Here is a 21262-nt window from a genome sequence, read left to right as displayed (position 1 = left end):
TGAAACAATTCTCAGAAAAAGACAATGACAAATCACTGCTATATTTTTACCAAGAAAACACACTGCTGAAAACATGAAATTACTAGGAGATAGGCTCAATTAAAAAAAGATATTTCTTTGGTCTAAGAAAAAGGTTTGCATTTTAATGAATTAATCAACTACTCCCCAATTATTAACTTTGATATTTTCATAAATAATTTTGATCAACTGTACTCCTATACATCAGAATGCAGATTGTTTAATCATGTAACATATGGATTGAGATCGTACAATAACCTTTAGTTATACATAATAAAGTCATAAGCCATTCAATTCAATCATCAAAAAAGCTATGCAGTCATTTCACAAGTTTAGCATCAGTCATAATGCTTGTAGTTCCAGAACCAACTACTATTAAAGTAAATGGAAAGACTGTTAATTGCTTTTGTAGGAGTCCGATCTGTCTGTTTAGGGATTTGGCCAAGTTCCAGCCACAGCATTAATCCTTCCTGCTGTTTCAGATGGAAAAACTTTAAACAGCACACAGAATAATTAAATCAGAGCAGAACAATATAACAATTTGTTAGGACTGTCTCTCTGGCATCAGCATATAAAGGATGCTCTGATAATCAGACAGAGGAATAGTGAGGCTTCAATTCAGCTGAGAGGGATGACAGATCTTGTTCCACAGTCAACTTTAAAACCAGCCTGCCAACCTTCAACCTTACCCTTCTCCTCAACCCCAGTTTGTCAGAAAGCATACAAATGCCACCCAGATTATTCCCCAATCCCATCTCTTAAGGTTTGGCATTTTGGCTTTTTCTACCTCTAACGTGGTTTAAATTACTAAGAGTTTATCAGAGAAAATGAATATATTTTCAGACAAAAGGAAAACAGAAGATGGAATTCCAACCTCAGTCTTTATATAATGTCAGTCCTGTTTTTGCATTTTCTAGCAGCTGAAAAGGGTAGTGACTGGATTGGTAGCAGAGGATGGGCAAATGGATAGGTAAGAAGAATGTTATCAGTAAAAGAAAGATTATGGTGTCAATACTGATAGGTTTTTTCCTTAATTTGACTGCATCTAACTGAAGATGAGTACAGTTCTTTAGTAGGCTTGTGACCAGAACAATAAGTCATCTTGGTGCTTTGGCTGTGGCATTCCTTCCACAGGAAAAGATGATGACTTTTGTTTTTTTAAATATGGAAAATTCCAAGAGACAGAGAAGACCCCTTTCTAGACCGGGATGCCTTATGCACGGTCACTCATGCTCTCGTCACTTCTCGCCTGGATTATTGCAATGCTCTCTACATGGGGCTACCCCTGAAGTGCACTCGGAGACTTCAGCTAGTCCAGAATGCAGCTGCGCGGGTGATTGAGGGAGCACCACGTTGCTCCCGGGTAACACCACTCCTGCGCAGTCTGCACTGGCTACCTGTGGTCTTCCGGGTGCGCTTCAAGGTTTTGGTTACCACCTTCAAAGCGCTCCATGGCTTAGGGCCCGGGTACTTACGGGACCACCTGCTGTTACCACATGCCTCCCACCGACCCGTGCGCTCTCACAGAGAGGGTTCTCAGGGTGCCGTCCGCCAGGCAGTGTCGGCTGGCAGCCCCCAGGGGAAGGGCCTTCTCTGTGGGAGCACCTACTTTCTGGAACGAACTTCCCCCCAGTTTACGCCAATTACCTGACCTTCGGACCTTTCGCCGGGAACTGAAAACTTATTTATTCATTCAAGCGGGACTGGCCTGATTTTTTAATTGCTAAATTTTTAAATTCTTAAATTTTAAATTTTAATTGTATTTTATTGGGTATTTTATATGGTCAATTTGGACGGTTTTAATTTCGGCCTTTATGGAATAAGTTTTTTAATTGTTATTTTAGGGTGTATATAAATTGTTTTAATGCAGGCTGTACACCGCCCTGAGTCCTTCGGGAGAAGGGCGGTATAAAAGTTTAATTAAATAAATAAATAAATAAATAAGACCCGAGTGACTTATAGATCTCTCCCATCATTGTCCTTTGAAGGGGGAAATCCAGTGTCTTCTATAGGGATTTGCTTAAGACTGCTCAGTTTTAGCAAATGAAAGTTTTCCAGTCCTTCACCAACAACTTTTTCCCCCTAACTATGCAGGTAGATATGTTTAATTTAAGTAAGAATTCAAACAAGAACATTAGAAATATAAATCTCATGGCCCTTTCAAATATTTTTTTTTAAAATAGTTCTTTTAAAAATAAAAACCTGATAATGTGAATATTGAAAGGTTGAATAGAAAAGAAAAATACAGGAGGAAAATTATTTCTCTGATAAGCTAAACAACGTAGTGAGGATTCCAAGAATTCACACAATGTTTAATTATATTATTTATTTATTTATTTATTAAATTTTTATACCGCCCTTCTCCCGAAGGACTCAGGGCGGTGTACAGCCAAAATAAAACACAATATATATACAATTAAAATCCAAATTTAAAATAAAACGTATTACAAAAAGGCCAATGTTTAAAAATTTAAATTTAAAATTTAAAAAATTTAAAACTCCACAACAATAAAACCCAGTTTAAAATGTTAAAAAACCATTATGCCAGTCCAGCTTGAATAAATAAGTATGTTTTTAGCTCACAGCGAAAGGTCCGAAGATCAGGCACTTGGCGTAGGCCAGGGGGAAGTTCATTCCAGAGCGTCGATGCTCCAACAGAGAAGGCCCTACTCCTGGGAGCCGCCAGCCGACATTGTTTGGCGGACAGCACCCTGAGGAGACCTTCTCTGTGAGAGAGTACCAGTCGGTGGGAGGCATAAGGTAACAGCAGGCGGTCTCGTAAGTACCCGGGTCCTAAGCCATATTAATTATATTGGATGCTAGGGTTTTCTTAAAAATTAAGTTACACATGAGAATAATCATTACTGTTTCTCTGGCATATTAAGTGTTGTAGCTATATTGGTTTGAGCAAATGTAGACAATTTTTGTCTTATTGAAAGCTATGAGATTATATTTCTCATTTTCTGATCATTGACTATTCTGGTTGAAGTAAATGAAATTGGTTAAGAAATTATATAATAATTACAATCAAACATCTGAAAAGCATTCATGAATATACTCTCTCTCCTACTATTTCTGGAGATATCTAAAAAAGAATGAATTAAAAGTTGATTATGACTAACTTCTGATTTCACTAACTGAATAAACACAATATTATTATTATTTAGAGCTGATATTTGGAAGTCTCAATATTTATATATTATTTAAGAACAATATAAGACTTAGAAAAAAATAAAAAAGCAGTATGTGGCTGAATGTACCACATAAGCTGTAAAATCAGCTTAGGTTATGCCTTTTCTCTGAAGCCATTGACTCTCTCTCTCTCTCTCTGTGTGTGTGTGTATAGGTCTTTGGTTATTCGGGTTTTTTCTCGTGTAAAATTGGAAGTGTTTTAGCGACGTTTCGACGAAATCCCATTCGTCATCTTCAGGCTAGGTGTTTACAGCTTCATGCTTCTAGGAGATATTATATATATATATATATATATATATATATATATATATATATATATATATATATATGTGTGTGTGTGTGTGTGTGTGTGTGTGTGTGTGTGTGTGTGTGTGTGTGTGTGTGTGTGTGTTTTCTGAGGTTTTCGCGGGTGTTTGTGTGTAGGTCTTCGTTTATTCGGGTTTTCTCCCGCGTAAAATATATAATAAATTGTAAATAGCTATTAAAATTCAATCTATTGCTGACTATAATACCAGAACAAGCATCTTGTATACTGTTCTTTGAAAATACTGAATGAGAAATATTCAAAAATGCATTAGGATACAAGATTTTTAAAAAATTCTTCTTAACATTAATAAAATATTAAGAGGAAGAATGAAACCGAAAAGAAGAAATTGCATTCACATTAAAAATATATTTGAAACACACAACGCTCCATGTTTCAGGACATTTGTGGATAATAACATGACTTATAGAGATAAGGATCTTGCAGTTTTACTATTAAAGTGCTTGGCTCTAGCACAAAATAGTAATATCTTAACCAAATTCAGCTTTCCAATAAACTAATGTGATACATTGTCACAGTCCCGCAGCTGCAAATTTAATTCTCTATGCAATTTAGTAACTTATCACATTCATAATACCGCAAAATACCAGACACTGTCTATAATCATGTTCTGTAATAATTACAGTGAAGCACAGGGAAGGTCTTGAGCATCTCAGGGGAACTTTATTAAAATCCTATCAAAAAGTAAAATAAGTGATTTACTACTATTTTGTCAGAAAATGACATTAGATTCCAATAAAGGTACTGCCATTATTTTGCTTCCAAATTGGTTCAGAAATAAAGATATACTGATTACAGGAATAATATTTTTGCTTTCACCAGTTGCAAAGTACTATACAAGTGATTCATTAATTTTCTTTTAATCATTTTTTACTTTACATTTATTAATTTATAATTTTATTGCTCTTTTAATTATCCATACAACTATCTGTGCCTGCTCTAGCACTTGAATTGTGTAATAGTCATGTTTCTTGACTTATGGCCGCAATTGGGACTAGAACTTCTGTTGCTAAGCGATGCAGTCATTTTATGGCCTTTTATTTTTTTTACTGTAGTTGTTAAGTGAATAACTGGATTGCTAAGTGAATCCAGCTTTCCCCATTGACTTTGCTTGTTGAAAGCTGGCTGAGAAGTTGCAAATGGCAATCACTTTCTCTTGGGATGCTGCAATTGTTATAAATACCTCTGGTTGTCAAGTTCCCAAACTTTGAACATGTGACTGAGGGAATGCTATGACGGTCAGAAGTGCAAAGACCAGTCAGAAGTCACTTTTTTTCAGCCTCATTGTAACTTTGAACTATCGTAATAGTCATAAGTCAAGATTTACTTGTAAATTGAATGAATTAACATAAATTAACATAAATATACACACACACACACACACGCACACACACACACACACACACGCACCCCTATATCTATATCAGTAGTGGGTTTCAATTTTGGCTGCTACCGGTTCACATGCATAGAGACATCCGGGTGGGTGGGCAGAGCCTCCCGCCACCGCTACTGATTCGCCCGATCCAGTAGCAACCCACCACTGATCTATATCTATATCTATATCTAATCTATATCATCTATATCTATATCCACCCATCCATCTATCTATAACTGTGGGACATGGAACACTATGGCAAATCTTCCTTAAAAGTAGGTGTGATGCCTATAGCAGAATCAGTGCCTAAATGGAACATACTAAATGGAATATGTTGTACTGTTTAAAAGCTTTAGACTTGGGAAAAATCATTAGAAACTGGTGTTGCAAAGTATTAAAATAATTGTGCCCTTTGGAAGGCTTATACCTTGGTTAGAATACTCATTTGTGGGTTATTGCCAAGCAATAGTCTGTGTATCCATGCATCTAATCAGTTAGGAACACTTATCTTTTAAATAGATAAAATATACACTGTTAGCAAGTAAAGTTAATGTCCTCTCTTGAACTGTGTTCCTCTTTAGGTTTTCAGTCCTTATTTACCAATTATTGCCTTGTACCATATTCATTTTTATTTCTATTTCTTGATATTATTTTCCTAATATCCCACATATACCTACCAAAATATTCACTTGAGGATAGGCAGAAAAAGAAAATGAGTAAAAGTACTAAGTGAAAAAGTAAAGCCCTGAGCTTAGGAACTATAGTTAAAACAAGTTTACATCAACTCAGGTTACTACAGTTCTCCAAGTGTTTCTTTCCTTGCAAATTACTCCTGCTTTTATTTTATATGTAATTGTATATATATATATATATATATATATATATATATATATAAGCGAAGATGACGAATGAGACTTCGTTGAGACATCGCCAAGACAATACCAATTTTACGGGAGAAAACCCGAATAACCAAAGACCTACATACAAACACCATAAAACTTCAGAATATAAAATATTTATTTTATATTTATATATATACACACACACACACACACACACATATATATATATATATATATATATGTATGTATATATATATATGTATGTATGTATGTAGGTCTTTGGTTATTCGGGTTTTCTCTTGCGTAAAATTGGAAGTGTCTTGGCGACGTTTCGACGAAGTCTCATTTGTCATCTTCAGGCTAGGTGTTTACAGCTTTGTGCTTCTGGGAGCAAACCTCAGAAAACAAATCTATCTATCTATCTATCTATCTATCTATCTATCTATCTATCTATCTATCTATCTATCTATATTTGTTTTCTGAGGTTTTCGCGGGTGTTTGTATGTAGGTCTTTGGTTATTCGGGTTTTCTCCCGCGTAAAATTGGAAGTGTCTTGGCGACGTTTCGACGAAGTCTCATTCGTCATCTTCAGGCTTCAGCTTCGTGCTTTTGGGAGCAATGTGTGATCACAGCTGTTTCTTCCTTTTTAACTGCTAGTGGGGGTTTGAACTGATTGGGTGGGAGACCCAATATATATACATATATATACATATATACATATACATATACATATATATATATATATTTATATATATATACACACACACACACATACATATACATGTATATATATATGTATGTATGTATGTATGTATGTATGCATGTATGTATGTATATATATTTTCTGAAGTTTTCGCGAGTGTTTGTATGTAGGTCTTTGGTTATTCGGGTTTTCTCCCGTGTAAAATTGGAAATGTCTTGGCTTGGCTGTGCTCTGGTCTTTGAAGAACACAAGAACTCCGTCAAAAAAGAGGAACCAACTTCTTCCCTGGTGCAACACCTTAAAGCCACAGGACATGATATTGACTTTAAAAAGACCAGAACTATTGCCAAAACTGAACACTTTAACAATAGAATAATCAGAGAAGCCAGCGAGATAGAAAAACGCCCACACAGCATGAACAAACAAGATGATACCTCCCGCCTACCAGCCATTTGGAAACCCGCCCTTATTGACAAACGAGTCCCTAACACGAGGAATGACACCAGACCCACACTCCTGAGGCCCACAAAGGATGTTACCACCACACATCCACCCAGAAAGCAGACCCAAACCCACACTGATCATGATGCACGACCAAGGACCAGAAGCCAGACCGCAGCTTCAACATTAGCCATTTCAAACCCTTCCAACCCATACATGCAGCAGACTGACACCCACTATGAAGATATAGCAATACCACGACCACGAAGCCAAACAACAGCAATGCAGCTCACCAGCTCAAATCCCCCTGCAACTCAGACTAATCTGAGCACAACCAAGCTCCCACCCAAACAGGACACACCCCCAGCCAATCAGACCACAAAAAAACTCCTATCCAATCAGAGCACAGCCAAGCTCCCACCCAATCAGTTCAAACCCCCACTAGCAGTTAAAAGGAAGAAACAGCTGCGATCACACATTGCTCCCAGAAGCACGAAGCTGAAGCCTGAAGATGACGAATGAGACTTCGTTGAGACATCGCCAAGACAATACCAATTTTACGCGGGAGAAAACCCGAATAACCAAAGACCTACATACAAACACCCGCAAAAACTTCAGAATATAAAAATATTTATTTATATTTATATTTTTATATTTATATATATACATATATATATATATATATATATATATATATATATATATATATATATATATATATATATATATATATATATATATATATATATATATACACACACACACATACATACATACATATATATATATATATATATATTTGTGTTATGCATTGTGCTTTGTTCTTTAAATTTTCTATCTGTCCCTTTTTGGGAATCTCCTCAATTTTATCCAACCATAACTTTTTAACTCTTTTCCTCCCTCTTGCCTCCCTTCATTTTTCCTATATAGGTTTAGTTTCTGATTCATTCTCTCTATATAAACAAAACATGTCAACATTTTTTTACACTGGTCTATGATTAAAACTCATGAATAAGGTCCTATTTTTTTTAGCCTTTGCCTTTAATTACTTTTCCAAACTGGTTTATGCATGAGTTACTTCTATTCAGTTCTGCTACTATCATTTTAAGGTGTGTGTGTGCATCTCAGTTGCTGCTTGTTCGTTCATTCATTCGTTAGTTCGTTCATTCGTTCATTCATTCGTTCATTCATTTATTCATTCTTGAATTTTGTAAATTACCTGGACACATTTCTACAGCTTTTTGGCAAGATTTTGGAAGTGGTTTGCCATTGCCTGCTTCCAAAGACTGGGTTATTTGTTCAAAGTTAGCCCGCTGGCTTCATGCCTAAAGTGGGACTAGAACTCACAGTCTCCTCCAAACCTGTTCCCTTTAGCATACACAATTTTTAAATTAAGAAACTTTCCCTTTCACATTTGTATTTTGGTGACCTGCAGTCTTCATTTGCATGTTAAACAAACTAATCCATAAAGAAAGCACATCCATACTTTAGTTCCATTTGCTAGAAGGTCTTTATTTAACCTCTCACAATAGAAGAGAACCAATTTACCTGGTGCTTGGAAAGGTGGCAGAATCAGATTAAGCAGTTAAAAAAAGACAGAGCAACTCAATTCCTAGATTAGATGTCTTCTCCAACAAAAGACGTAGATGTTTTACCAGGAGTTTGTTAAGAAATCGTTAGAGGAAGACGAAGAAGAAAGTTTGAAGCCTGAGAATCCTAGACATAGGAAATAACTTTTCACCTTGAGTTTATAAATCAGATGAATTGCATCCTTGAGATCTAAAGAAATGTGTTGATGATCTCTCTGAATTATTAATATTTATTTATGTAATCTCTTTGAGAAATCTTGGCGAACTGTTGTGCAAATCTTTTAAAAGGTGAAACACAAGGTTCAGGGGAAACTATAGATCACTCAGTACCTCTTTTCAGATTAAACTATTCCGTTTTTGATTGGGTAAATTCTTTAGTGGAATGTGGGAATACTGAATACTGTATATATGTTTTCAGCATTTGACTGAAGTTCTTTATAATATTCTGATTAGCAAGCAGCTTAAATATGACTGGATGCCACATGATTCAACCTTTAACATTTTATTAATGACTTAAACAAAAGGAAGGAACAAATGCTAATCAAAGATGACACAGAATTGGATGGGACAGCTAGTGCTCTAGAAGATGGAAATAAAACTCAAATATAATTACATATATATTAGAGCAGTGTTTCTCAATCTTGGCACCTTTAGGATATATGGACTTTAACTTTAACTCCCCAGGTAGCTTGGGGAATGAAATCTAACAGAAAAAAAGAAAAGCTAATTAGAAACCAAATATATACAGGATGAAGAATGCATGCTTCATCTTGGTAATAATGTATTTTGAAAAGAACTTAGAATAATAGTTGATTACAAATTGAGTTTCAATCAGCAATGTGCTGTGGATAGAAAAAAAAAGAAATACAGTATACAGTACAAATTACCCAGAATAATAGTTCCATTTTATTCTGTGTTGATCAAGCTCTATCTTGGACATTGTGTCCAACTCAAAGCACCCCACTTTGAGAACGTTCAGAAAAGCAATGAAAATTGATTGGAACTATGAAGAGAAAATGAAGAAGCAGGATATCTTTAACCATGAAAAGAACACCAAAAGAGAGTATAATAGCACTCTATTGTTCCAGAATGTAGGACTTGGAAAAATGGATTTTTGTTACAGCAAGACTGATTCTGATTGAATGTTAGAATAGAAAAAGTATTAGAAAAACTAAGAGCAGCTTGACAATGGAACAAATTACGCAGGGAGGCAATGGACTGCCCTTTGTTGGATATATTGAAATATAGGCTAGATAGCCATCTGTATTGGGATTCTTTAATTTGGGTTCCTGAATTTTTTAGAGTTGATAATATAAAGAAGCCATTGTCTCATGATTTTATGAGACAATAAGAGGACAGACCAAAGGCACAGAAAATATTATGGGAAATTACTTACCCTTGTTTCCACGAAAATAAGACCGGGTCTTTTCTTTTGGGCCCAAAATTAAGTACTAATGCTTATTTTTGGGGGATGTTTTATTTTTCCCCTCATGTACAGGAGGCCTGCTTGCTCATGGCAAGGCAGGAGGCTGTGTGGCATGCCAGTGCCACCACCGTGAGGCAGGGAGGTGGAGCTGCCCCATGTGACCTGCAGCCAGGCCATCCAAGCCCCCACACTTCCTTTGTTTCATGGCCATGCATCACTCAGCCTCCTGCTCTGTTGTGGCTGCGAGCGAGCAAAAGAAGTGGGCCGGCGGTCATGTGGGCTCCTGCTGCACATGGCTACTTGTGCTGCCGCCGTGAGGCAGGTATTGGGGCATGGATGGACTGGTTGCGGGGGCCCTGAGGTAAGCCAGTGTGAAGCATGTGAGGCAGCTCCCCCACCCCATTTTGCCTCATGGCTGTGGAACCATGAGCAACAAATGGAATGGGTGGCTGCATAGGCTCTTAAATAGGGGTTACTTTGGGGGTAAGGCTTATATTGGGCACAAACATAAAACATGCTAGGGCTTATTTTCAGGATAGGTCTTATTTTTGGGGAAACAGGGGTATTAACATTGTTTAAGGGCAGACTATGCTATATTCAAATTGGGTAGTCATGGTCTTTTAAAATTCTTTCCAAAATTCTTTCTTTCTAGTTGCTTTGCCATTTATAAAATATAAAAATTATCTGTTTTCTCATTTTCCTATTCCGTGTAGCTAGCAAATGTTGAAGATCAGATGACAATCATAAGAGTCTCTATTGTTATGTTCCTAAGGAAAATCTTTAAAAAAGGTTAAAAAAAACCCTTCAATCTGTAGTTTATGGCAGAACATATTCTAGTCTTAAAATGGCAGTCCATACAAACATAACTGGTCCATTCTCCAGCTATGAAAACCTAATAAAAATGGTCTGACTAAATTCTTAATGGATGCAGCTGTTTCCTTTCTTGTGGAGTTTTTCGGTTCAGTGAAAATATCAAAGTTCTAAATGCTCTGTGGAACATGGATACAGTGCAGGTAAATAATGTTATTGCCCCAAAATGCCTGTTTTCCTGTTCTGGACATGGTAAATTTTAATCAGCTCCTTGGCTAACTATAGAACTGAAAGTGATGGAGTGCACATATACTAAGCACTGATTGAAGTTCACTTAGAGGCTTATTTAAATTCTTAATTTCTCTCCTTTCAATGTGCCCCACAAAACACTCTGAAAATGCATTGTTGTAGAATGAGGCATTTCTTTTGCTAAAACATTGAAACATGAAGGATGAGTTAGACTAGTTGTTAGTGTTTATGTGCATGTTCCTGGGAAAAAGGACCAAAGAACATCAGGAGTATTGGCCAAAATATATACTGTATTTCCAGAAAGGTCACACCAGAGGTGGGTTTCAGCAGGTTCTGACCAATTCTGGAGAACCAGTAGTGGAAATTTTGAGTAGTTCGGAGAGTAATAAAAATTCTGACTGGCCCCGTCCCCATCAATTCTCTGCCTATCAATTCCCAGCTGATTGGGAAGAAATGGGGATTTTGCACCTTCCCCTGGAGTGAGGTGGGAATGGAGATTTTACAGTATCTTTCCCCTGCCATGCCCATCAAGCCACGCCCACCAAGCCATGCCACACTCACCAAGCCACACCCACAGAATCAGTAGTAAAAAAGTTTTGAAACCCATCACTGGGTCACACATCTTGTTTCCCAAGCTAAAACAAGCAGGGACCTACAATATATGGGGCAACGGTGACATAAGATGACGGAGTCAGATAATTACTTTAGTGATAATGACAAAGTCATCTATTAATATGACAAAGAAGAAGGAAATTGTAAACCACTCCTGTATTTTTACTAAGAAAACCATATGGACTGAAAATGATAGTGCTGGATAATGGGTCCCTCACACTATATGGCACTCAACATGGTACAAGTGTAGGATTTTTGTAAGCTCAGTTCTAATGGTGTTTATGATGTATAATTAAAGCCTTCAAGATACAGGTAGTCCTCAACTTACAACAGATCATTTAGTGACCGTTCAAAGTTACAACATCACTAAAAAAAGTGACTTATGACCATTTTTCACACTTATGACTGTTGCAGTATCCCCATGGTCAGTCACGTGATTTACTGTACATTCAGATGATTGAGAACTGTTCATATTTATTTATTTATTTTATTTATTTTTTTATTAATTACATTTCTTAGTGCTTAATACACATCATGTATTTGCTTAACAAAACATATTACGTTCTTAGTCTCCACCTTTTTTCCTCCAATCACTGATAATATTGTGTATCTGTTTCATTTTTAATATCAGTCTGTCCATTCCTGCACACTCTAGTATCTTCTTAATTATTTCTTCATTTTGTGGTGTTCCTTCATTTTTCCAGCATTGCACAATACAATCCTTGCTAATGTCAAGATGTGTAATATTAAATACATACTTTTCTTATCACATTTACCTTATATTATACCAGGGGTGAAATCTAAAAATTTTCCCTACCAGTTCTGTGGGCATGGATTAATTGGTGGGTGTGGCTTGGTGGTCAGATGACTGGGTGGGCGTGGCCAATAACAATAAATAATAAAAATAATAAACAAAATATAAAAAACAATAAGAGGTACCAAAAACCAACTTTCACACTTTACACACACACAACACAACACAACACAACTGACTCACACACAATGTAAAAGCAGCTGCACTTCACACTTCACACAGCCACAAAAAGCTCAAAAACCAACTTTCACACTTTACACACACACAACACAACTGACACACACACACACACACACACACACAAAATGCCACATACAGCTTTCTGAGATTTTGTGTTTTTGTGTATTTGAGTGAAACACTACAGAAACACACCAAATCTCAGAAAGCTGCACAAATATTTTATTATTTTATTTTATTTTATTTTATTTTATAAGTAAGGTTCTGCTGATGAGGAACTCAGGTGAGATCGCCAGAGGAGACTTAAGAATTTTTTTTTTTTTAAGTTTAAAGGCTCTGCCGATCTCAGCTGAGGGGTGGGATCCTCAAAGGCTTTTTTTTAACTTTTAAAGGCATGTTTCGGCTGAAGAAAAACCGGCTTTTAAAAGTAAAAAAAAAAGAAAAACCCTGCTGATGGTGCGGCTCAGCAGAGGCAGGGTAGCGGGGCCAGGGATTTTTGCTACCGGTCCTCCAAACCAGTGGCCGCCATCGCTACCGGATCGCGTGAGCCGGTCCGAACCGAGAGCATTTTACCCCTGTACTATACCTAATAGAAATAGTTCAGGTTTAAAATCTACATGCTTTCCAATAATCTTTTCTAGCTATTTATGTATTTCCCCAATTTTTTTTAAGTTTAAAGGCTCTGCCGATCTCAGCTGAGGGGTGGGATCCTCAAAGGCTTTTTTTTAACTTTTAAAGGCATGTTTCGGCTGAAGAAAAACCGGCTTTTAAAAGTAAAAAAAAAAGAAAAACCCTGCTGATGGTGCGGCTCAGCAGAGGCGGGGTAGCGGGGCCAGGGATTTTTGCTACCGGTCCTCCAAACCAGTGGCCGCCATCGCTACCGGATCGCGTGAGCCGGTCCGAACCGAGAGCATTTCACCCCTGTACTATACCTAATAGAAATAGTTCAGGTTTAAAATCTACATGCTTTCCAATAATCTTTTCTAGCTATTTATGTATTTCCCCCCAATTTTTTTTTGTTTTACCACAAGTCCTTCTGACAAGCAAAGTTAATAGGGATGCCAGACTCACTTAACAACTGTGTTACTGATTTAACAACTGTAGTGATTCACTTAACCAATATGGGGGGGGGGAAGTAAAATGGGACAAAACTCACTTAACAAATTTCTCACTTAGCAACGTAAATTCTGGACTCAATTGTGATCATAAATTGAGGACTATCTGTAATTAGTTGCTGCTTTTGAAAAGGAAAAGAAAATCTGAAGCTACGAAGACAGAATTACGGTAGGCATATGGAATGGAAGAAACATGGTCACAGGAAATTTCAAAACAGTGGAAGATGAAATGAGACAACAACAAATTGATATCTTAGGCATTAGCAATTTGAGATGGGACTGGGACGGGACACTTTCAGTCAAAAGATCACACTGTTTATTACTTAGGACATTAAAAAAGTAGTAACAGCATTGTTTTTATAACTTGAAAGACTATAGAAATAACTACTTGGCTACAATGCAATCAATGATCCAATAATTAGACTTTGGGGGTCAACTCTTTAATATGATGACCATTCAGGTTTATGCTCCAACCCCTGATGCAGAAGAAAAAGAGACTGCTGATTGTAGTTCGATTTGAAATCCCTAGCGCATGCAAACAAATTGTGCTACTTGTGACTAGAGCCTAGAATGCTGAAGTTGGAAACATTAAATAGAAAAATGTAGTTGAATAGTATGGCTTGGGAAACCAAAATGAATCTGGAGAACAACTTATCAATTTCTGCCGTTCAATGATTTTGTCACAACTAACACAGTTTTCAAACAACCAAAATAATGCCTGTACACATGGATTTACCGGGTGTGTATTCAGGGATAAAATTGACTGTACAATAGCTAAAAGGAGATGGAGGAGCTCAATTATAGCATCAAATACATGATCGGGTGCTGACTATGGAACAGATCATGAACTGCTGCTCATGTGCAAGTTCCAAGTCAAAGAAGAATGAAGTATTGATGATTAAGAAGAAACAGGACTTCAGAATTGGTATTCAATCTGTTTTAAATGCAGTTTCATTCCATCAAAAACAGGTTCAGTGATGGAGCTTCATCTTTAGCTATCATTGGTGGCATCAGTGGCAAGGAACTGTAATACTTTCCAGTTAATGGAGCAGGCACAATCCCTTCTGAGCTGAGATTTGGCAACACTTTTCATATCTTTTTAATAGCTGTTCTAACTACTATAATATATTCTGGTTGAGACTACCCTTGAAAAATCTCTGGAAGTTACAATTCATGAATATGAGGCAAGTAGTTTGATAACAAAAAAACAGCAAGAGCAAGAATATTTATACATATACTACTCCATAGTGCTTTACAGCACTCTTTGAGCAGTTTACAAAGTCAGCATATCGTTCCAACATTCTGGATCCTTATTTTACGGACCTTGGACAGATGGAAGCCTGAGTCAATCTTGAGCCAGTCAGGAGCAAACTCCTGGGAGTGAAATGCAGAGCCCCAAACTGCAAATCAGGGGTGAAATCCAGTAGGTTCTGACAGGTTCTGGAGAACCGGTAGCGGAAATTTTGAGTAGTTTGGAGAACCGGCCAATACCACCTCTGGCTGGCCCCAGTGGGGTGGAAATGGAGATTTTGCAATATCCTTTCCCCAGGAGTGGGGAGGAAATGGGGATTTTGCAGTATCCTTCTCCTACATGCTGACCAAGCCACACCACGCCCACCAAGCCATGCCCACAGAACTGGTAGTAAAAAAAAATTGAATTTCACCACTGCTGCAAATATCACATGTATGGTATATGTTGAAATATCTATACTGGTTCTTAGTTGCTTACTGAAGGCATTTATCTTTAATGGCCTAAATCAGAGGTCCTCAAACTTGGCAGCTTTAAGACTTGTGGACTTCAACTCCCAGAATTTCCAGTCAGCATAGCATAGCATAGCTGGCTGGAGAATTCAGGGAGTTAAAGTCCACAAGTCTTAAAGCTGCCAAGTTTGAAGACCTCTGGTCTAAATGTTTAGGATTTGACAACTGAGGGAATGGCTTTCTTATTCCAACCCTCCACAAATTACAATTATCAGGATAATTTTTGAAGGTACACTCATTATTGGGGGCTTACCGAAATGGCATGGGAAAGAGTGCTTTTCTTTGTATTACTTACAGCCTACAGAATGCACTGTTTCAGTTGCCGCCATTTGCCACCAAGTTTAATTGTTAATCAGCTTTACCGTATTAATTTACATTTTAACATCTGGGATATTTTTGTTCTTTAATTTATTAGCTGCTCTCAGTACTTACTTGAGTGAAAGGACAGTAAAAATAGAATAAAGGAGGAACAGTCAAGCTGAACTTCTGGTAACTACAGGGACACTTCTATGTACTTTTCTTGAAATGCTGAAATGCTTTGACACTGCCTTCTTTAGCAATGTTTTTGAATCCCAATTTAGCCTACAGTGTTGGGATGTTCTGGCAATTTTCCATTCATGCAACCAAGTGTGAAGTTTATTAAAAGGTATTTTGGCCAATGGTTTCAAATCTACTGAATTTCTACAGCTGTATGTATTTTGTTTTATTTTGTATTGTGACTTTTCTCCAGAAGATCTAGATCAATATATAATATTCCCTCTTCCATTTTTTTTGCTGTAACAATTCTGTGAAGAACTCTGTGAAGGTTGAGAAAGAGTGACTGATCCAATGTTATCCAGTGAAATTCCCATGGCTAAGACTAATCTTGATTTGGAATCTCATATAACTTGGTCCAAAACCGCACTGCACATTTGCCAATACTTGATGAAAGAATAGTCCTGTATAAAACTTTTTTTTGGTTTCCTAACATTTTTTCAAGTGCAGGGTCCACTTTTTTGAAATCAACCAACCCGATCCACTGGTTACAACAGGAAACTGACCGACCAGCATGTCACCTGAGCCTTATGTCATAGGATAACTTTAAAACACCCAATATAATTTAATCTAATATTTCTTTCATACTTTCTATGCTATAGATACCTACTTTTTATAAAGACTATAGATGAGATTTGTGGGGGGAAAATAATAAGATATACTATTCAATTATTTTCTGGCATTGCTACATAAGCAATTAGGATAGTTGGTCTTCCGGGTTATCACCTTTAAAACGCTCCATGGCCTAGGATCGGGATATTTACGAGAACGCCTACTGCCACCATTAGCGTCTCACCGACCAGTGCACTCTCACAGAGAGGGCCTCCTCCGGATACCGTCAGCTAAACAATGTCGGCTGGCGACCTCCAGGGGGAGGGCCTTCTCTGTGGGGGCCCCTACCCTCTGGAACGAGCTCCCTCTGAGGCTTCGTTAACTCCCCGATCTCAGGTCCTTCTGCCGCGAGCTGAAGACGTTGCTGTTTCGAAGAGCAGGACTAGCTTGAACGTAGTTTTATATTGGGGTTTTTAAATCAGGGGTTTAAATGGGGTTTTAAATTTGTATTTAAAAGTTTTAAGGCATCAACTGAATTTAATTGTCTATTCTTTTTGCTGTTTTATATGTATTATATGTTTTCTGTTGTTTTATTGGCTGTGAACCGCCATGAGTCCTTCGGGAGATGGGCGGTATACAAATATAATAATAAATAATAATAATAATAATAATAATAATAATAATAATAATAATAATAATAATAATAATAATAATAATAGTTTTAAACAAGGTTTATTGAATAATAACCAATACTGCACATAATATGTGCCAGAATGAATGCATTTATATTTAGTCCAAAAGAAAGTGCCATGTAGTTAAATTTAGGCATAAGCCAGATTAGCATATCATAATGTTTCCTTTACTTTCCTTTACTTTGATTGTGCTTTTGGATTTTGTCTGCATTAGATTCCAAAATTATCCCTTATTTTCAGGCTTGGATTTCAATGCATGTCTGGTGAATGTTAATAATCATACAGTTTTAAAGATTATTGTTACAGAGTCATAACAGCAATAGCAAGCTTACTTACATGGAATTTTGGTTAGTTCATTCATAAATTTCTCCTTTAACTTTGAAAATGCATCTTCTTTTGCACCGCCTTTTCCTCCTCCGGGTATCGCTAGTTCTGTGGCATTATTTGCTATTGCAGTAGCGGCAGTGGTACCTGGTAGTGCTGCTAGTGCCTGATGTTGACTTTCTTTTGCCATTTTAGTCCCGGGGGAACTGAGATTGAAAACAAAGCAGAGAGAAAAATGTTCAAAAGGTTAAACTTCATCGTAGGTCAATAGCAAACTAGAGAGCGCTAACCCCAATTGGTGCACCTGCTTCCTGGAGAAATATCACTTCATTAATACATTGCTTCATGTTGGCTCATACAATATTTATTAAACTATTGGAGGAAAAAAAGATTCTTTCAGAAGGTAAAAACTGCTTATTCTTATGTCTGTCTCCTGAGTCCAAAACACTTATTTCTGTTGGATACCTCAATATGGGCTTAGCATCTGTTGTTTAAACTTTGAATTCTGCCCTTTCATTTTGAATAGATAAGTAAACTGACAGCAGTTCTATATATACAAACATTTCAGTGCATTTGCATAATTATTTGTACATGTCTGTTGGATTGAAAATTTTCACAGCACTACTAGAAATGAAAATAGAAAGCAATTACACCATAATTAAGCATCTCTACGCTCTCTTGAACTCTTTAACCAAAATGCTCTCTACTTAAGCAGAACTGGACATTATTTAAAAAAATTGTTCCATCTTACTTTTGAGTCATATTTATTGAAAGCAAATATTTTTCCACTAACAACTGATTCAGTTAAATTATTGACCTTCCTCACTGTTAATAGTGTTAAAATCACTGCATCTATGGGTTGTTTGGCTTCATCCAAATTAGAACTCCAGGATGTTGAAATAAATTCATAGCTACATTAATGTACTTTTGACTTAGTGCTTTTTTCTTGGGCTTTAGGGAGATATCTTTACACAGATTTAGCATTAAATAATGTACATTTATATGGACTATATAACAATCAACTTGAATACTGCTTAGGGGATAGCTCAACATTTGTTTTAGGAGACTATTTCAGTCTTGAGCTGTCTCTTAAATAATGTTGCTTTGAGGACTAATTCCTATCTTCTCTATTTCAGAAAACTGTAGAGAAAATGGATTTAAGAGATAAGGATAATTTATTATTGCTCTGGGTATAAAATTGTTTGTACTTTTCCAGAAACAACTAAGTTTATAGCTTCCCACTGGGAAATGAATTATTAAAAACCCAATAACTAAAGCTGAATAAAATAAGTCTTCTCAAAAGGAGGGTTAAACAACAAACCCATTTTTTTAAAAAAAATATCACAAATGTTGCACATTCTAACATATTTGATCATCGAAGCATTTCCTTTAATACTACTGAAACTGTTCAAATGGAAAACTGAATGAGATAAATGCTATTTTCAAACTGCAGACATTATTTTCATGCTTATAACTCATTTAAAAATAAACACTGTGCAGCCAATTATTTTGAATGTCTTTAAAAAACACATAGTAGATTGAAAAAAGTAAAAAAAGTGCAATTGGAGAAAAAAAATAGTAATAACAAAGTATTTGTTACTTTGTTTTCATGAATTTCTGGGTAACTTTTTCTTTTTCACTGGTGCATCTTTGCATGCTGTGTTTTCTGGAAGATCTGCTCTTCCCACTTTTCTTTTCTTTGATTTGTTTACTGTACAGGCATCACTACTAATAAAGGAGAATATTTGTAGTTCAGGGTTGAAATGCTTTATGGACTGTAACCCACCTGTTCTGAGGTTGTGGCAACTCTGAACGGTTATAAAATGACCAGTCATAAGTCGAAGACTACCTGTATAGTGCAATATATTTTTCTTTTCTTTTTTACATGCAAAGCATTTTTACTATCACTTGTTGCTTGAAAACCATGATTAAGGCTTGATTATTGCTTGTCTAATTACTTGTTTATCCTGTATAAAGGTCCTACGAGACCATAATCAGTAAGGAAGTCATAGGGAATGAAACTGAAAAGGGTCGCAGCCCCAAAGCACTCTCTAATAAATCACAGTGGGAGAGTATTCTTTTTCACCTGCTTATTTTTGCAGTATAACGGAATTTTAAAAAGGACATTCAGATTGAAACTAACCAATAACATGCCATAGACTGATTACACACCAAGTCTCAGCATATAATTTGATTATCTACTAAGGAAACAATGACACAGTAATTAGTGCAAAAATATAATAACGTATGGAGATTCTATTATTCAGATTCTCTACTGTATTATGTTGAAGAGTTCTTCCCCATTTACCAACAGAAAGGTTTTGGCAAGGGCAGCTATCCTCATTATGGCAGCCGTGGGATATGACTGTGATCAACAATAGGCTCAGAAATAATCTTTATTATTTGCTCAAACTATGGTTTTCATTTTGCATATTACATATCTTTTAGTGCTTTGTCTTCTAAATCTAAGAAGTAGAATGTAGTTCCCCCTACATTTGCTAAGTAAATTTTGCAGCCATTCCAAACAGTTCTTCAGATGCTGAGTTATGAGTTGGGATGAGCCTGGGGTTCTTATCAGCTTTTTCATGACCTTAGACTGTGAGAATCAAAGACTGATACTGCTGTTCCAATGAGAAGTCAAATTTAATGTCTTGTTCTTAAATAGAATCTATCTACCTTGAATCACACACAGAGAATCTTAAGAAAACTCCACTAATCTATAGTCCCAATAAGTGGGACTTAGGTTTTTTTAAGGTAAGGTAAAAGTTTCCCTTGCACATATATACTAGTTGTTCCCGACTCTAGTGGGCAGTGCTCATCTCCGTTTCATAGCTGAAGAGTCAGTGCTGTCGAAGACATCTCTGTGGTCATGTGGCCAGTATGACTAAATGCTAAAGGCACCCAGAACACTGTTACCTCCCCACCAAAGGTAGTCCCTATTTTTCTACTTGCATTTTTTTACATGCTTTCGAACTGCTAGGTTGGCAGAATCAGGACAAGTAACAGGAGCTCACCCTGTTACACAGCACTAGGGATTTGAACCGCTGAACTACCAGCCTTTCAATTGACAAGCTCAGTGCCTTAGCCACTAAGAGTTGGAGGCTTTGGGACCTTCCTTCAATTATAGCCTCTGTACTATGATTCAGACAAAATGAAGTCTCCAGATTAGGTTATAAAATACTTGCTCTAGACTAGTGTTTCTTAAAGTGTGGTCATAGAACCTCTGTGGGTCCCCCAAGACCCCTTCAGAGTCCTCAAAAATTGAAATTATTGCCTATATTGAAAAATAATAGTACTAAAATACTGTAGTAGTCAATACATATTAACAATTGTACTTAACTACTGTCATTTCAATTATCATGTACAAAGCAGAGATAATGTTATGATGATATCATCAATATCAATATCATATTACACCTGTTTGATGTTCTGATTAACATTTGCACTAAAAATAAGGAGTCTATCAGATCTAGCTTTCCCTTGGGAATTGAAATCAGCTGGATGACTTTGGGATAATTATTCTCCCTTGTCCCAACATATCTCAAGAGTTGTGTGAAATATAGGAGGTGGGAGCAATATGTATGACATTATGTATAGAATTGTGCAAAATAAAGACAGAATATAAATCAAATAATTTTTAAAAGCAAGCAAGCAAGCAAGCAAGCCAGCCAGCCAGCCAGCCAGCCAGCCAGCCAGCCAGCCAGCCAGCCA

At 36.7% G+C, this 21262-nt stretch overlaps 1 protein-coding gene across 1 annotated transcript in view; it reads right to left on the bottom strand.

Annotated features, from left to right (window-relative positions):
* Window positions 1-21262, bottom strand: part of LOC131202548 (synaptotagmin-1-like) — a 255804-nt gene that overhangs the window by 29658 nt on the left and 204884 nt on the right. The window contains exon 4 of the mRNA XM_058191654.1: window positions 17564-17757. Within this exon, the coding sequence (XP_058047637.1) occupies window positions 17564-17741 (178 nt within the window). The 5' untranslated portion in view covers window positions 17742-17757. The remainder of the gene's footprint in view (window positions 1-17563; window positions 17758-21262) is intronic.

The sequence above is a fragment of the Ahaetulla prasina genome, chromosome 7 (assembly GCF_028640845.1).
Source record: "Ahaetulla prasina isolate Xishuangbanna chromosome 7, ASM2864084v1, whole genome shotgun sequence".
Lineage (NCBI taxonomy): Eukaryota > Metazoa > Chordata > Lepidosauria > Squamata > Colubridae > Ahaetulla > Ahaetulla prasina.
Note: the sequence above shows the minus strand (reverse complement) of the source record. Positions and strands in the feature narration are given on the sequence as shown.